Source organism: Andrographis paniculata, unplaced genomic scaffold (assembly GCF_009805555.1).
Source record: "Andrographis paniculata isolate CXL003 unplaced genomic scaffold, ASM980555v1 Contig82END, whole genome shotgun sequence".
Classification (NCBI taxonomy): domain Eukaryota; kingdom Viridiplantae; phylum Streptophyta; class Magnoliopsida; order Lamiales; family Acanthaceae; genus Andrographis; species Andrographis paniculata.
In genome coordinates this window covers 3,287,848-3,302,534 of record NW_026137620.1, presented here as the reverse complement: position 1 = coordinate 3,302,534, position 14,687 = coordinate 3,287,848, and the positions used below count along the sequence as shown (strand labels likewise).

Here is a 14,687-nt window from a genome sequence, read left to right as displayed (position 1 = left end):
GTAGACATGAGTCCACGCTTGGGATGCAACAAACCAATCCCACGTAAACTAATTCAAATAAATTGGAAAACCCAATGTGCAAAGGAACTTAGTTTGTTACACAAAAAAATGTATTAAAGTGGTAATCTAACAAGAATTTGATGCCAAACCATTCTTGAATCTCACTATAAATTCATCCAAATCTTTGATCCAATTCCATCACTCCCCACAGAAACAAACCCAAATAACACAAATGGCCAATATAGTAATACCCTCATCCACTTTAATCCTCTTGTCTTTGTTTCTTCTACGATGCGATTGTAATCTTGAACCCTCTTCTCCTGAATTTTCCATTCATAACCCACAAGCCCATCATCATCATCATAATCATAATCGACGTCGAAGTCATCCGAACACTATTCCGCCCTGCGATCTTGAAACAGGTTGTCTGAAACGAGCTCACAAGATAGCCCATGCACCGGTGCCTAGCCATGCAGAACTTCCTCCCAAGCGAAGCTACTGGCTTATGTCTAATCCCATTACATCACCGGTAAATAATTTTGAAGAACCGCCTCCCAGCCCAAGCTACCAGTTTATGTCCGATTCCATTACAGCATCGGTGATTAAGATTGAAGAACCACCTTCCAGCCGGAGCTATCGATTTATGTCGGATCCCATTACAGCATCGGTGATTAATATTGAAAAACCACCTCCCACCCCGAGGTATCGATTTATGTCGGATCCCATTACAGCATCGGCAATTAATATTGAAAAACCACCTCCCACCCCGAGGTATCGATTTATGTCGGATCCCATTACAGCATCGGCAATTAATATTGAAAAACCACCTCCCACCCCGAGGTATCGATTTATGTCTGATCCCATTACACCATCGGTGACTACTCATGCAGAACCGTCTCCCAAGCCATTCAATGCTTGAAGGATTTCGATCGCATGCCCGACCTGGCAGTACGACAGGCTTCTATACTAGACCAATACAAAAAAGGCTACTAAATAATTGAGAAAAAAATGAAACAAAAAAACAAAACACTGCGATTGAATATGGATTTTATATATAATTAGGCAAATTATAAGCCCTTGCTCGACTATATTGGCAATTGAAATATATATGTATATAACTATGTGCTGTGCTTTAACTCACACGAGAATATAAGCTTTAATTAATTTTAAATATTTTCAGGAAGCTCAAGAACCAACAAATTTTCCTTAAAATAACGACGGGAACTTGCCCAGTAAATTAGTTAGATTTACACTTTTGTCTTCATATTATGGACAGATTGAACAATTGGGTTTCAGCTTCAAACACAGTATTAGGATGGAAACACCCATCAAACTGCAACTGGAAATGCTGTATTTAGTAATTAACGTATAAAAATCAATGTAGACATGAAACAAAACATCAAGAATTTATATGGAAATTGCTAATTAGTCACTGTGTTTTAGATTCTTTATCTACTGATTTATTTAGTCCACTTTTATTCTATGTTTTAGGGTCTATTATCAATTGCTATTGCTGAAATTTAGGTTGTATTTATTTTATTTATTTGTATTTAAGTAAGTGCAATAGACATACATATTAGGTTAATTTCTCTCTACGTGAAATTTACACTGTCTGCTTTCTGAATATTTTTTTGCAACTCAGCTCAAAAATGGGATAATGATCTTTTGAGTGCAGCCATCTATGGAAGCCGAAGCTAAATTTCCTCTAATTGTTCCATCAACATTTCATGGAGAAATGATCAGATATGGATTGTATGCATGGAAGCTCAACTGGAAATAGATTATGAAATAACTAAACTTCAAGAATTAATATTCCACCATGGCACAGATCAAAGGGCTAAAGAAAATGAAGATAAACTAAAATAGGCCAAGATAAAAATTTGCCCGTTTCCTACAGTTTCTTTCACCATCTTTACTCTCATCATGTCTAGATATGGGATAAACTTAAAATAGGGTATGGGGGAGGCAAACAAATACATGTAGGGTGTGTTTGTTTGGGGGTTTGGATTTTGAATTGGGATTTGAATAGTAAAAATTTTGAATTTGAATAGTTGTATGATGTGATATAAATAGGGTTTGATGTGATGTTTTGAATGTAAAATTGATTTTTAGTATAATATAAAAAATGAAAAATAGGTGTTTGATTTGATGTTTTTGGGGGAAAAAAATTGGATGAATAGTGGAAATCCACCAAAATCCTTCAAACAAACACACCCGTAATGAATGTGTTAAACTTAAAAGGAAATTTGAGATGTAAAGAATGAAAGAATCTGAGACGGTGAAAGAACACACAAGCAAATTGCTTGGCATCGCTAACAAGGTATGGTTGCTTGGTTTGATGCTTGATGAGTAAAGAATTGTACAAATAATTATTGTAGTCTTGCCTAAAGATATGAATAGTGTATATCACCTTGGAAACCACATAAGATTTATCAGTGATCACTTTGGAAGAGTTGTGAAGTACCTTTCAGGCCCAAAGACAATAAAGGCATATGACACAAGAACATGCAGTCCAAAGAGCTCTGCTAGCCAAACATCAAGAAACTGAAAAAAGTAAAGAAAGAAATATTACAAAATAAAAAAAGAAAAACTATTCAAACAATGTATATGATCCTGACTTAAGTTAATTACAGAGGGTGAATGTGAGTTCAGATTGTGGTCGGCCACGTGCTGTTTAGATGAATGGTGATCCGCTGTGAAAAAAGTGTAGAAATTATAAAACAAATTGAACACAAAATTTCTTGACCCAATTTGGTTACCAACAGGACTTACCATTTGTATCTATATGCATCAGGATCCCGATTCATGGATCTCTCGGTTCGAGAAATCTGGGAGTTCCAATCTAGATGTTTCATTGGATATTAGGCAAGAGCAAGTAAGTTATACATTTTATAACCTCAAATTTGAGTATATTTGATCTTGTAAAACATGTTTATTACTTGTATATATTTTTTATTATAAAAACTATTACAATATTTGATTTATGACATACATTATTGTTAATCAGGGTGACTCTCGAGTATTGCATACTAACGGGAGAGGGCAACTGATGGGCATGCCACTAACAAGGATATGTAGGGACATACTCAGATGCGTTTAGCTACCAAGCCGGGGCGCAGGGGATGAAGAAGTCACCCAAGTTGACTACCCTAGATTCTGATTCTGGATGACGGTTTGCAGAGACGAAGGTTGTGTTAGTTGCTTACTAAATATATTAGGCTGGCTAATGATAAAAATGTCAATGATTATAATTCTATAGTCTTGTTGTTGGACCATAAGTCCAAGTGACTCAAAGTACGGAACACATCCAACCGTCGAAATTGTATCCGAAAGCGATGCTTTCATACATTCAGAAGCCGTTCTTTCTATCAAGCTAAAAACAACAACTTCCATTGGATTGTGATGTTTCCACATAGCAAAATGATGTAGCCTCCACATAACCTCAAGCCACAGCTTCCACAAGCCCTCAGACAGCAATGTGGAAGGCTCTATGGGTCAAGCCAGAAAAAGAAAAATGAAGATTCCATGTAACTCGATGTTGTTGGGTGTAATGTGTCCGGAAGCTGACATGCCCGGCGCCTGGGCCACGCCCGCGCTGAGGCCCAGACCAGTCGTCCCCTGTGCGTAACACTCCCGGGATATACCATACAATATGGGAGAATCATTCGGAACACGTACCTGCACCAAGACATATGCCGTCAATCAGCCGTACAGGACAGGGGCTCACACACATGGGACGGACTATGGCCGAGAACCTGGGGCAGCAATGTCAAACCGTGAATAAACTCCCCTACTTCAAGTCGCAAACGCCCTCGTGCGACACTGCTTAAGTGCACCGATGTTAGTTCTTGCACCCTTGGCATGCCTCCGGCGTCACTCCATTGACCCTTATCTGCATACTCTTATTCTTTGTGCTCACCAACATCCAGCGAGGTCTTTTGCGATAGACAACACACATTCCGCCGCTCATCTCCGCACATCATCCGGGACATCCTTTGTGGCGGCTTATGCATTCTTCGCCCAAAGATCGTCCTTAATGTGGTTTTTTCCTCACGAACAAAGCTCGGCTCTCTTGGCCTTTCGGCAGCGTCGAGCGTACTCTCCCAGCTTGGGAGCACTCCCCTCTTGGAATGTCCAGTTGCCTTAGGACATGCTCTTGGAATATTTATCCATGGTAGGTTAGATTCTTCGACATGGAAATCACTGCGTTATTGTCACAAAAGATCTCAGTTGGTTCAGATTGGACTTGAGCAAAATCTGCAAGAATACGACGTAGCCAAACTGCTTGACAAGCTGATGTTGTTGCTGCTACATATTCAACTTCAGACATTGAAAGTGCTGTGGATTCTTGCTTCTTCGTACTCCAACATATCAAACCAGATCCAAGACTAAAAACACGTAACCAGAGGCGCTTCTTCTATCCTCCAAACAGCTCACCCAATCCCTGTCCGTATAACCGATCAACTTGAAATCGGATTCATGGCTATACCATAATCCAAATTGGACTGTTCCAACAACATAGCGTAACACTCTTTTTGCAGCACCAAAGTGATGCTGTGAAGGGGAATGCATAAACCTGGAAAGTAATCCCACCGAGAAAGCAATGTCTGGACGTGTATGCGCCAAATAAATCAATCCTCCAATCAAGCTTCTGAATTGTTTTTCGTTTGGTTGTCCAGAACCATCATCAACCTGTAACTTCTCATTCAAGTTCATAGGCGTTGCTGCAGCCTTACAATTCAACATATTAAATTTTTTCAACAAATCGACAACATACCTTTTTTTGAGATACAAAAATTCCATCATCAACTTGTTTCACTTCCAACCCCAAAAATATTGCAACTTTCCTAAATCTGTCACTTCAAACTTTTTCTTTATGCAGACTTTAAAATCGTCAATTAGAGAAGGAGATGAACCCATATAAATCATATCATCAATATAAAGGCAAAGAATGAGAAAATCATTTTTAGCTTGCTTCTTCACATATAATGTGGGTTCATTCTTGCTTCGCTCAAATCCATTTTCACAAAGATAGGAATCTATCTTTCCATACCATGCACGCGGAGCTTGTTTTAACCCATACAAGGCTTTCTACAGCCTGTACACCTTCTCATAATTACCTTCAATTATAAATCCTTGGGGCTGAGTGACATAAACCTTCTCTTTTAAATCACCATTTAGAAAAGCTGATTTCTCATCAAATTGGTATATTGGCCAATTTAATTTTGCAGCCACTGCAAGAAAGATTCTCACTGTCTCAAATCGTGCGACTGAAGAGAAAGTGTCAACATAATCAACTCCCTGTTGTTGTGCATACCCCTTGGCCAAAAGTCGCGCCTTACGTTTTTTAACAGCGCCATCAGCTCCATACTTTGTTCAAAAACCCCATTTAACTCCAATTGATTTTTTTTTCCTTCGGGAAGATCTACCAAATCCCAAGTCTTATTTTTTTGAATTGAGATGATTTCATCCTTCATTGCTACATGCCATTCCTCTCCCTTCACTGGTTCTTGAAAGGTTATATGATCACCTACAAACATAGCATAAGAATCTGCATATATTTCATCATCAGAGTTGCTTCCTGATCCTTCAGGTATGCGTCTAGGTAAAGATAGTGATGACGAGCCTGAAGAATATGGTAAAGGTGGCTGCTGTATCTCCCCTCAAATGGTCTCATTTTCACCGAAAACTCCGACAACAATGTTCCTTGAGCTGTTATCCCACTTTCAGCTTGCTTTTTCATCGAAAACCATATTCCTATTTATGATAACTTTGCCCACAACAAGATCATACAAGAGAGAAATTACCACCAAACTAGGTTAGACGATGGAGAGGAGCAAAGCAAAGAGGACAGGGCAATTTTGTTTGTGGATAAACTTCGAAGACACTGTTTTATTCAATGGGAAATATCCCAATATATTAAGATTACATTCCAAGATAAACATGGAATAATTATTAATCAAATCCACCTTCTAAAACTGAATACAATAAATAATAAATATAAAATATATCATAATTATTTTTGAAAATCAAATCTTAACACTCCCCCTTGATTTAAAGGTGCAAACACCAAGCTTCGACCGGAAGTGAACATGCTTGTCTCGAGGAAGTGACTTGGTCATGATGTCAGCCACCTGCTCATGGGTACTGCAATACTTTAAAGTTATTAAATTCATTGACACAAAATCTCGAATAACGTGTACTCGAATACCTATGTGCTTTGTCCTTCCATGGTAGGTTGGATTCTTCGACATGGAAATCACTGCATTATTGTCACAAAAGATCTCAGTTGGTTCATATTGGACTTGAGCAAAATCTGCAAGAATACGACGTAACCAAATTGCTTAACAAACTTATGTTGTTGCTGCTATATATTCAGCAACGTTGAAAGTGCTATAGATTCTTGCTTCTTGGAACTTCAACATATCGAACTAGATCCAAGACTAAACACGTAACCAAAGGTGCTTCATTTTTCTACTGCATATTTTTTGGTTATGTTGCCTATGCTTTAGTTGATGCATCTCATCGTAACAAGCTTGATGAAAAATCAACAAAATGCATTTTTCTTGGCTATTATTGACAATCCAAATACCTTCAAATGGCTTACTCCCGGTTTCCTTCGATTCCAAGCCTCATATGGTGTGCGGTTCAAAACAGCCTTTGTAGGAGATAAATTAAGCAAATAAACTATTGGCGCTACTGCCTCAACCCAAAACATATCCGGAAGTCCTTTTGATTTCAGTAGGCTTCTTGCCATCACCACGACTATTCTGTTTTTGCGCTCGGCAACACCATTTTCCTCTGGAGTGTATGGGGTTGTTAATTCTCTTTGTATGCCATGCTCATCAAAAAATTTATTAAACTTGTGAGATACAAACTCACCACCTCTGTCTGTACGCAACACCTTCACATATTTTTTGGATTGATTTTCCACAAGAGCTTTGAATTTTTTGAACATATCGAATGTTTCTGACTTGGCTTGTAGAAAATAAACCCAGCTCATCTGACTGTAATCATGGTTAACAAAAAAAAAATCTGCTCCGACCGAGAGATTTTGTTTTCATAGGGCCTACCAAATCTCCATGTATAAGCTCAAGACAAGTAGATGCACGTCTAGAAACTCCTACTGGAAAAGGTCTCTTTGTTTGTTTGCCAAGAACACACCTCTCATAACTCCAAGGATTCGATTTTAGGCAAGCCATAAACCATATCCTTTTGACTCAATAATTTCAAACCATTCACATTTAAATGCCCATACCTTAAATGCCACAATTTAGACTCGTAGGCTGTTTTGACACCAAGTACACATTTATCAACTTTGGACACCTCAAGTGGAAATAATCCATTTGGTGTCATCTGAATATTGACAATCACTTGACCAGATTTTTTATGTCTTAATCACACATGACGAATTGTCAAATAAAATGGCATATCCACTATCAATGAGTTGCCTAACACTCAATAAATTTTGAGTCAACGTAGGAACAAAATAAATATCATGGAGAAGCTTCAGATTACCCCGATCATTCATTACTTCAACGATGCCTCTGCCCTTAACTTGTATTTGTTTATCATCTCCGAGCCTTACTTGTAACTTGTAAGTTTCGTCAATCTCCTTAAACAACGACTTTATCAATGTCAAGTGATTAGAACAACCACTATCCAAAAACCATATATTATTAGAAGTGGTTGTATCACCTCAGCTGGTCATAAACAACTTGAGTTCATCATTTCGTTGTTCTGCATAACAAGCCTGTTTTTGTCGCTTCCAACAATCAGCTTGTACGTGTCCAAACCTTTTACAATAATAACATTGCACATGACTTTTATTGCCTTGTGAATTATTACCACAGTGATTATTGCTCCTATCATTGAAGTGTGCATCTCCTTGTCCTCTGCCATGACCATTCCTCCCATGGTATCGACCTCTTCCACATCGTCTAATCCCTGCATATTTCAGTTCATTTTTCTGCTGTGATGAATCACCTTTAACGTGAAAGGCTGTCTCTTCATGTATTGTCACGGGTTGGCATTCTTACCCCAGGTTCTTGGGCATAGTCCGTCCCATATGTGCGAGCCCCTGTCCTATATGGCTGATTGATGGCATATGTCTTGGTGCATGTACGTGTTCCGCATGATTCTCCCAAACCGTATGGTATATCCAAGGCGTGTTGCGCATAGAGGACGACTGGTTTAGGCCTCAGCACGGGCGTGGCAGCTTTCGGACATGTTACATATGGTATCAGAACGGACCTTGATGCTGGTGGTGAACAAAGCAGGGGGCATGTCTCGGGGGAAGGAGAATATCGGTGGCACGTCAAGGATGAGCATGTTCTAAGGAAACTGGACATTCCAGAGTGGAGTGCACCCAGAGTGGGGGGAGTACGCTCGACGTTGCCGGGTACATCAAAGAAGAGCATGTCCTAAGGTAACTGGACATTCCAAGAGATTAATGCTCCTAAGGTGGGGGAGTACGCTCAACGTCGCCGATGGACCAAGGTGGGGGAGTTTGTTTGTGAAGAAATAGGCGAAAATCAAACAAGCCGCAACAAAGGATGTCCTAGATGGTGTGCATAGATGCGCGGCGGAATGGGTCATATATGGGTTGTCTACGGCAAAAGATCTCATTTGTTGTTGGTGAGCACGAAGAGTGAGGATATGCAGAAAAGTGTAAATAGAGTGATGCCGGAGGCATACCGAGGGTGCAAGAAATAACATCAGTGCACTTAAGTAGCGGCGCACGAGGGCGTTTTCAACTTGAAGTGAGAGAGTTTGTCACGGGTTGACATTCCTGCCCCAGGTTCTCGGCCATAGTCTGTCCCATGTGTGCGAGCCCCTGTCCTGTACGGCTTATTGATGGCATATGTCTTGGTGCAGGTATGTGTTCTGCATGATTCAACCATACTCTATTGTATATCCCAGACGCGTTGCGCACAAAGGACAACTGGTCTGAGCCTCAGCGCGGGCGTGGCCTAGGTGCCAGACGTGTCAGCTTTCGGACACATTACACATCATATCCTAAGGGAACTAGACAGTCCAAAGAGAGAGTACACCCAGAGTGGGGGGAGAGCGCTCGATATTGCCGGGCACGTCAAGGAAGAACATGTCCTAAGGCAACGGGACATTTCAAGAGGAGAGTGCTACCAAGGTGGGGGAGTACGCTCGACATTGCCGAAAGACCAAGAAGGCCGAGCTCTATTCGTTAGGAAAAAACCACGTTAAGGACGATCTTTAGGTGAAGAATGCACAAACCGCAACAAAGGATGTCCCAGATGGTGTTCGGAGATGAGCGGCGGAATGTGGGTCTCATGTGGATTGTCTATGGAAAAGATCTCGCTGGCTATTGGTGAGCACAAGGAATGAGGGTGTGCAGATAAGGGTCAATGAAGTGACGCCGGAGGCATACCGAGGGTGCAAGAATTAAAGTCGGTGTACTTTAGTAGTGTCGCACGAGGGCGTTTGCGACTTGAAGTGGGGGAGTTTTGTCATGGGTTGACATTCCTGCCCCAGGTTCTCAGCCATAGTCCGTCACATGTGTGCGAGCCCCTATCTTGTATGGCTGATTGACGGCTTATGTCTTGGTGCAAGTACGTGTTCCTCATGATTCTCTCATACTATATGGTATATCCCGGGTGTGTTGCGCACAGAGGACAGCTAGTCTGGGCCTCAGAGCGGGCGTGGCCTAGGCGTCGGGCATGTCAGCTTCTGGACACATTACATATGGTATCAAAGCCTAGGCTAGGTTTTGAGTTTGAGTCCCACCGTCCCCATTTGTGGCATATGCATGTGCAAGTTCCGCATACCCCCACTTGCACTTGAGGGGGCATGTTGAGGACTCCCGTTTGAGGATAAATAATTAATGATTGTACTTCCTTGAAAGTTGAGCTTTTAGGTGCGACGGTCATTCTGTATCCGACATTGTGGACACATCCCCGTGGACCAGCTAGAGTATGATGAAAGCAAGTCGGGGTAAGCGGCATATATGGTCCAGAGGCAATGGAAGAAGTTCAGAGCGGAAGATCCGGTCTAGAGGCAATGGAAGAAGTTCAGAGCGAATGAAACCCGGTCCAAAGGCAATGGAAGTGGTTGGGAGCTGTTGAAAGGAGATTACCAGGTGGTTGGGAGTGGTGGAAGGAATAATTGAAACTGCTTTTTTTTAGTGGAAAAGGCAGTTATACTATATCAGGAATAAAACTAGTAAAAACATATAACGCACACGCACAAGAAGAACAACTCGCATATTTCTTTACTTTTTCATGGTTTTTAGTATCTATTTTATGCATTTTAATTCGAATTAAGTATTTTTGTTTTTTCCTGCAATTTGTTTTATTTGCTCTCCGTAGATTAATTTGGTTCACCTGATTGGTTGCATGAGATCTTAGGACCCGACGACGGATTGGTTTTCTGAAGTATTTCCGGAACCCACACCGACAAATTAATGAACGATTTTGGAGCCTCTGAATTTTAGGATCCAAAACTTGTTAAATACTATCCATAGTTCTTACGATGATGTGAAATTTTCTATTAATAAAATAGAGACACAATCAACTTAGATGTTTTTATTAACTTTTTGAAAAAGTAAAGAAGTTGATTTACAAATAAGCAAGGCTAATTAATAAGTATAATTCTGGTGTAGTGATGCTTTTTATAGGTAAATAACCTTATAAATCAAATAAAAATAGATTTTGTAGTAAAAATGGAAACAATTCTCATAATAATAAAAATAAAAAAGAAAATCCAGAAGTAATTTTAAGAAAAGATCTAAAACCCCATCTATACTGTTTTAATTTGATGCATAAAATACCATGGCAAAAACCTAGCAAACTAGGCACACAACATAATCTTAAGCTGTGATAGCTAAAGCCACAATGAAAGAAGACAAGAATACACCCGTGACCACGCAAGTCTACCCTTAGAATTCTCTTTCAAAATATTATTGCTTTCTAGTTTAATGGAATAGTAATTTGTATTATTTTCAGTAACAATAAGATATTATTTTGATTATTCATCTCTAGAGCAATCACATTTGTCATGTCTGTATTTAAACAATTTAAGTCAGATCAATGGTTAATTTATGGAAAAATACATATAAGTTGACTATCCATATCTTTTCATAAGCCACAAATACGTGGTGTGCCTAGATGGTTTGTACCAAGCAAGCAATGGCAGGGATGAGAACCTCATCAAACTTTCATAACAATATATATATCATACAAAGTTTCGTCATTTTTTCTTAAATATATATTTGTGTTATAATAATTAAATCTACTACATTTTTTAAGGCAATGTGCAAAGCAATAATTCGAGACAAAATATGTCTAGTGTCTAAAAGGATTAGTGGAAGTATATAAAATGAATTTTACATTTTTGTCCTTGCAAGTACAAAGAAAATAAATACTTTTTTGAAAATTAAGGGTATTTTGGTATATATGAAGTACGTCTACTGTAATAAGAAATATATACTTTTAAGTGGAACATACAACAATGATAAAAAGGTACATTGAGTTAGGATGGAGGGACTATAAGAGATTATCGATATATTTTATTTATCAATTGATTTCAGATAATGATGTTTCTCAAGTTTGTAGAAATCGATATGTGATTCAGAATAATTTTTTTTTGGCAATATGAGAATTCATTGATTTGAAGTGTTTAACTACAACATCATATAGTGTTCTGCATATGGAGCATCAACTTAGGGTGAAGTAGCAGTTGACTAGTAAGTCAATTATATAAAATCAACATCAAGTTGTTATAGGTTTTTGTAAAATCTTGAGATTTTTTCAAGCGGCAGGAATGTATGAAGTTGGATAATATTGGTTTAAACTTTAAATTTTAGGATCATAAAATGCTCAACTTATGAAAATGGATGGAACAATAATATTTCAATTTTACTGAGCTTAACTCTTATAATGTTCGTTTGTACAACATTGTATGCTTATAACTTTGATTGAAATGTGCACATTTTAGTTAGATTTGTAAATAATCCTATCAATATAACTTTGTATTATAAAAATTTTATTTAGGAAATTTAAGCTAACCAATTCATTACTGCATGAAAACACTCACTTCAGTGGGACAATCTCAATTTTACATAGTGAGTTGATTTATGTTCAGTCACTTTTAATTTTCTATTATACAATTAGTTCACATGAATGTCTTCAATCTCATTTTTATACAATAAATTTATTTGAGTTGGTCTAATATAACTTCTAAATAGTAACACGAGTTTCAATTTGATATTGCAAGCTCATGTGGATGAATTCAATTTTATTATTACGCCCTAAATTTAGGAGTTTTTAGATAATCCAATTATAAATTTTACGTACCAAGTTCACGTAAATAATCTTTTTTATTAATGTAGCATATTTATGTCATAATTGCTTTCAACACACCCATTGTCATAATCATTTTTTCATTTACTTTCTAAATAATTATATTTCAATATATATTCTCTTTCTTTAACCTTCAAGTTATTCTAAAAAATCTTTATCTAACATTAATAAAATTACCAATTTAATTACAGATTCATTGTCTTTCATCTATTTCCCAAAAATTGTATACTTGCCAATTCTTTTTATTTTTATATCATACTCACAAACTTATTATCGTTTAGTGATGTATCTCTTTCATATAATCAAACAAATTTATCACAAATACATCAATCCGGAACTTCAAGTTTCACCTTCTTTTCATATTTTACTTTATCTCATTCATTTTCATCTTTACTTCATGCTTACGGGCTCCCAGGTAATCAATTCTATTTGTAATATTTTCATATTACTTTTTCATATTCACGCTTCTTCTTTTCTCCTTCATACTTTATACTCGAAACTAGAGATCCACAATCTTGTGCGTTGATTTTCATTGAAACTCATAAATGTATCAATTGTCTCATTTCGCAAACTTACTTCCATTTTCAAAGACTTGACAATTATCTTTATCTCAAAGTTTGAAAAGCTATAGTAATGGGAGGCCAAAACCTTGAGAGAACTAGTAATCTTCACCTATTGATTCTTCAGAAGTTGTACTTGCACTTGAAGCTCCAAACTTACGTCAATCTAGATATATGGGGTGTTATGAAATTTTGAACAAGTTGACTCAATGAAACACAAAACCAAGACCATCTATATGAATCATCCCAACTACTCAGATCCCTAAATTGACAAATAGGAGCATCCGCACAAGGTCCCCAACCACTGGGTGTTTTCAACTGGAATTTGAAGGCACCTCAAAATCTAAAACCTATAGGTTAACTAATTTGACAAAAAGGGCCCCAACTTAATCCCCAACCAAGGGGACTCATAATTCAGTAGCCAAGCGCACAACAAAATCATCAACCGAGGGAGATTTCTAAGACATTGAAGGCCACCACAAAATACGCAATTAATATTGAATAATGCCTAAAGCAAAATATGAGGTGGTTTTTGTTGTTCATGTGTCGATGCTTCAACAATTGAATGTAAGGATGTTAGTGGTTGGGGATCGATACAGGTGGTCTTCAATGTGGTTTTTATAGAGTCACTTGAACCCAGATCTAGAAGAAATTGATTGCTGATAAATTCTAGATTAATGTAAGTTTGGAGCTTCAACTGCAGGTACAACTTCTGAAAGTTCAATAGGCAAAGATTGTTAGATCTCTCAAGGTTTTAGTTTACTATTACTATTGATTTTCAAATATTGAGATAAAGAGATTTTTGGGTCTTTGAGTGTGGAAGGAAGCTAAATAAGACCATTGATGGATATGTGAGAATAAATGAAAGAACACATAGGATTATGGACTATAGTTGTGAGTGTAAAATATGAAGGAGAAAATATGATATATGGACATGAAAAAGTAAAATCAAATATTATAGAAAAAATTTGTAACATGGGTGAGTGAAAGAAAATTAGAGCAAGGAAATGATTGTATGTAAGTATGATAGAGAGATGAAAGATGGAGAGAAAAGTGGATTATGAAAAAGAAAGTATAAGATGAAGTAGGGGATGTATTTGTGATATATTTGTTTGTGTATATAAAAGAGATATATCTCTCAGAGTTAATGGATTTGTGAGTATGGAAGAAAAATAGAAAGCATTGGCAACTATGTGAGTTTTGGGCAGAAGATGAAAATCATGAATTTCTAAACCGATAATTCTACTAATGTTAGATAATGATTTTAGAGATTGTCTTAAAAGTGAAAGAAAGACAATATATATATCAAATTATAATTATCTAGAAAGTAACTGAAATAAAATTATCATAATACTAAGAATAACAAATAGAAAATTATGAAAATATAATAAATAATTATGAAAATAGATGAGTTGAAAGCAATTATGACATGAGCATGCCTTATTTAAAAAATGATTTATTCACGTGAACTTACCATGTAAAAAATATAACATGATTATCTCAAGTGTCTCATGAGCTTACAACAACATAATAAAATTGAACCTATTTACACGAGCTTATAATATAAAAGTGAAATTTAACATTACTATTTAAAAGTTAAGTTGCTTTTGCTCCAATAAACTTATTGTATAAAAATCAAATTGAATGTATAATATTGAAATTAAACAAGCATAAATCAACTTACTATGGAAATTTGATATTGTTGTTATTTAGCCATTGATTTGATACGCCTCAATCCAAAACCAATTGTGTATCTTCCACATAACACCTATGGCCTATGTACTTGGCCCAG

At 37.3% G+C, this 14,687-nt stretch overlaps 2 protein-coding genes across 2 annotated transcripts; one reads left to right on the top strand and one right to left on the bottom strand.

Annotated features, from left to right (window-relative positions):
• Positions 1-232: 232 nt before the first annotated feature.
• LOC127241258 (extensin-like) lies at positions 233-919 on the top strand. Its single transcript, XM_051260186.1, has one exon. The coding sequence runs from the start codon at positions 233-235 to the stop codon at positions 917-919; it is 687 nt and encodes a 228-aa protein (XP_051116143.1).
• A 2,576-nt stretch (positions 920-3,495) lies between these two features.
• On the bottom strand, positions 3,496-4,716 carry LOC127241257 (uncharacterized mitochondrial protein AtMg00810-like). The gene is made up of 2 exons (XM_051260185.1): positions 4,438-4,716; positions 3,496-3,678 (listed from the first exon to the last, which is right to left on the bottom strand). Exons 1-2 carry the CDS (start codon positions 4,714-4,716, stop codon positions 3,496-3,498), a joined length of 462 nt encoding a protein of 153 aa, XP_051116142.1.
• Positions 4,717-14,687: the final 9,971 nt, after the last annotated feature.

Bases quoted from the DNA above. Each gene is read 5' to 3' on its own strand.
- LOC127241258 (XM_051260186.1), top strand. From the start codon at position 233: ATGGCCAATATAGTAATACCCTCATCCACTTTAATCCTCTTGTCTTTG.
- LOC127241257 (XM_051260185.1), bottom strand. From the start codon at position 4,716: ATGAACTTGAATGAGAAGTTACAGGTTGATGATGGTTCTGGACAACCA. The intron at 3,679-4,437 runs GTGAGCTGTTTG...GTCTTGGTGCAG, and splicing joins GTTATACGGACAGGGATTGG to GTACGTGTTCCGAATGATTC.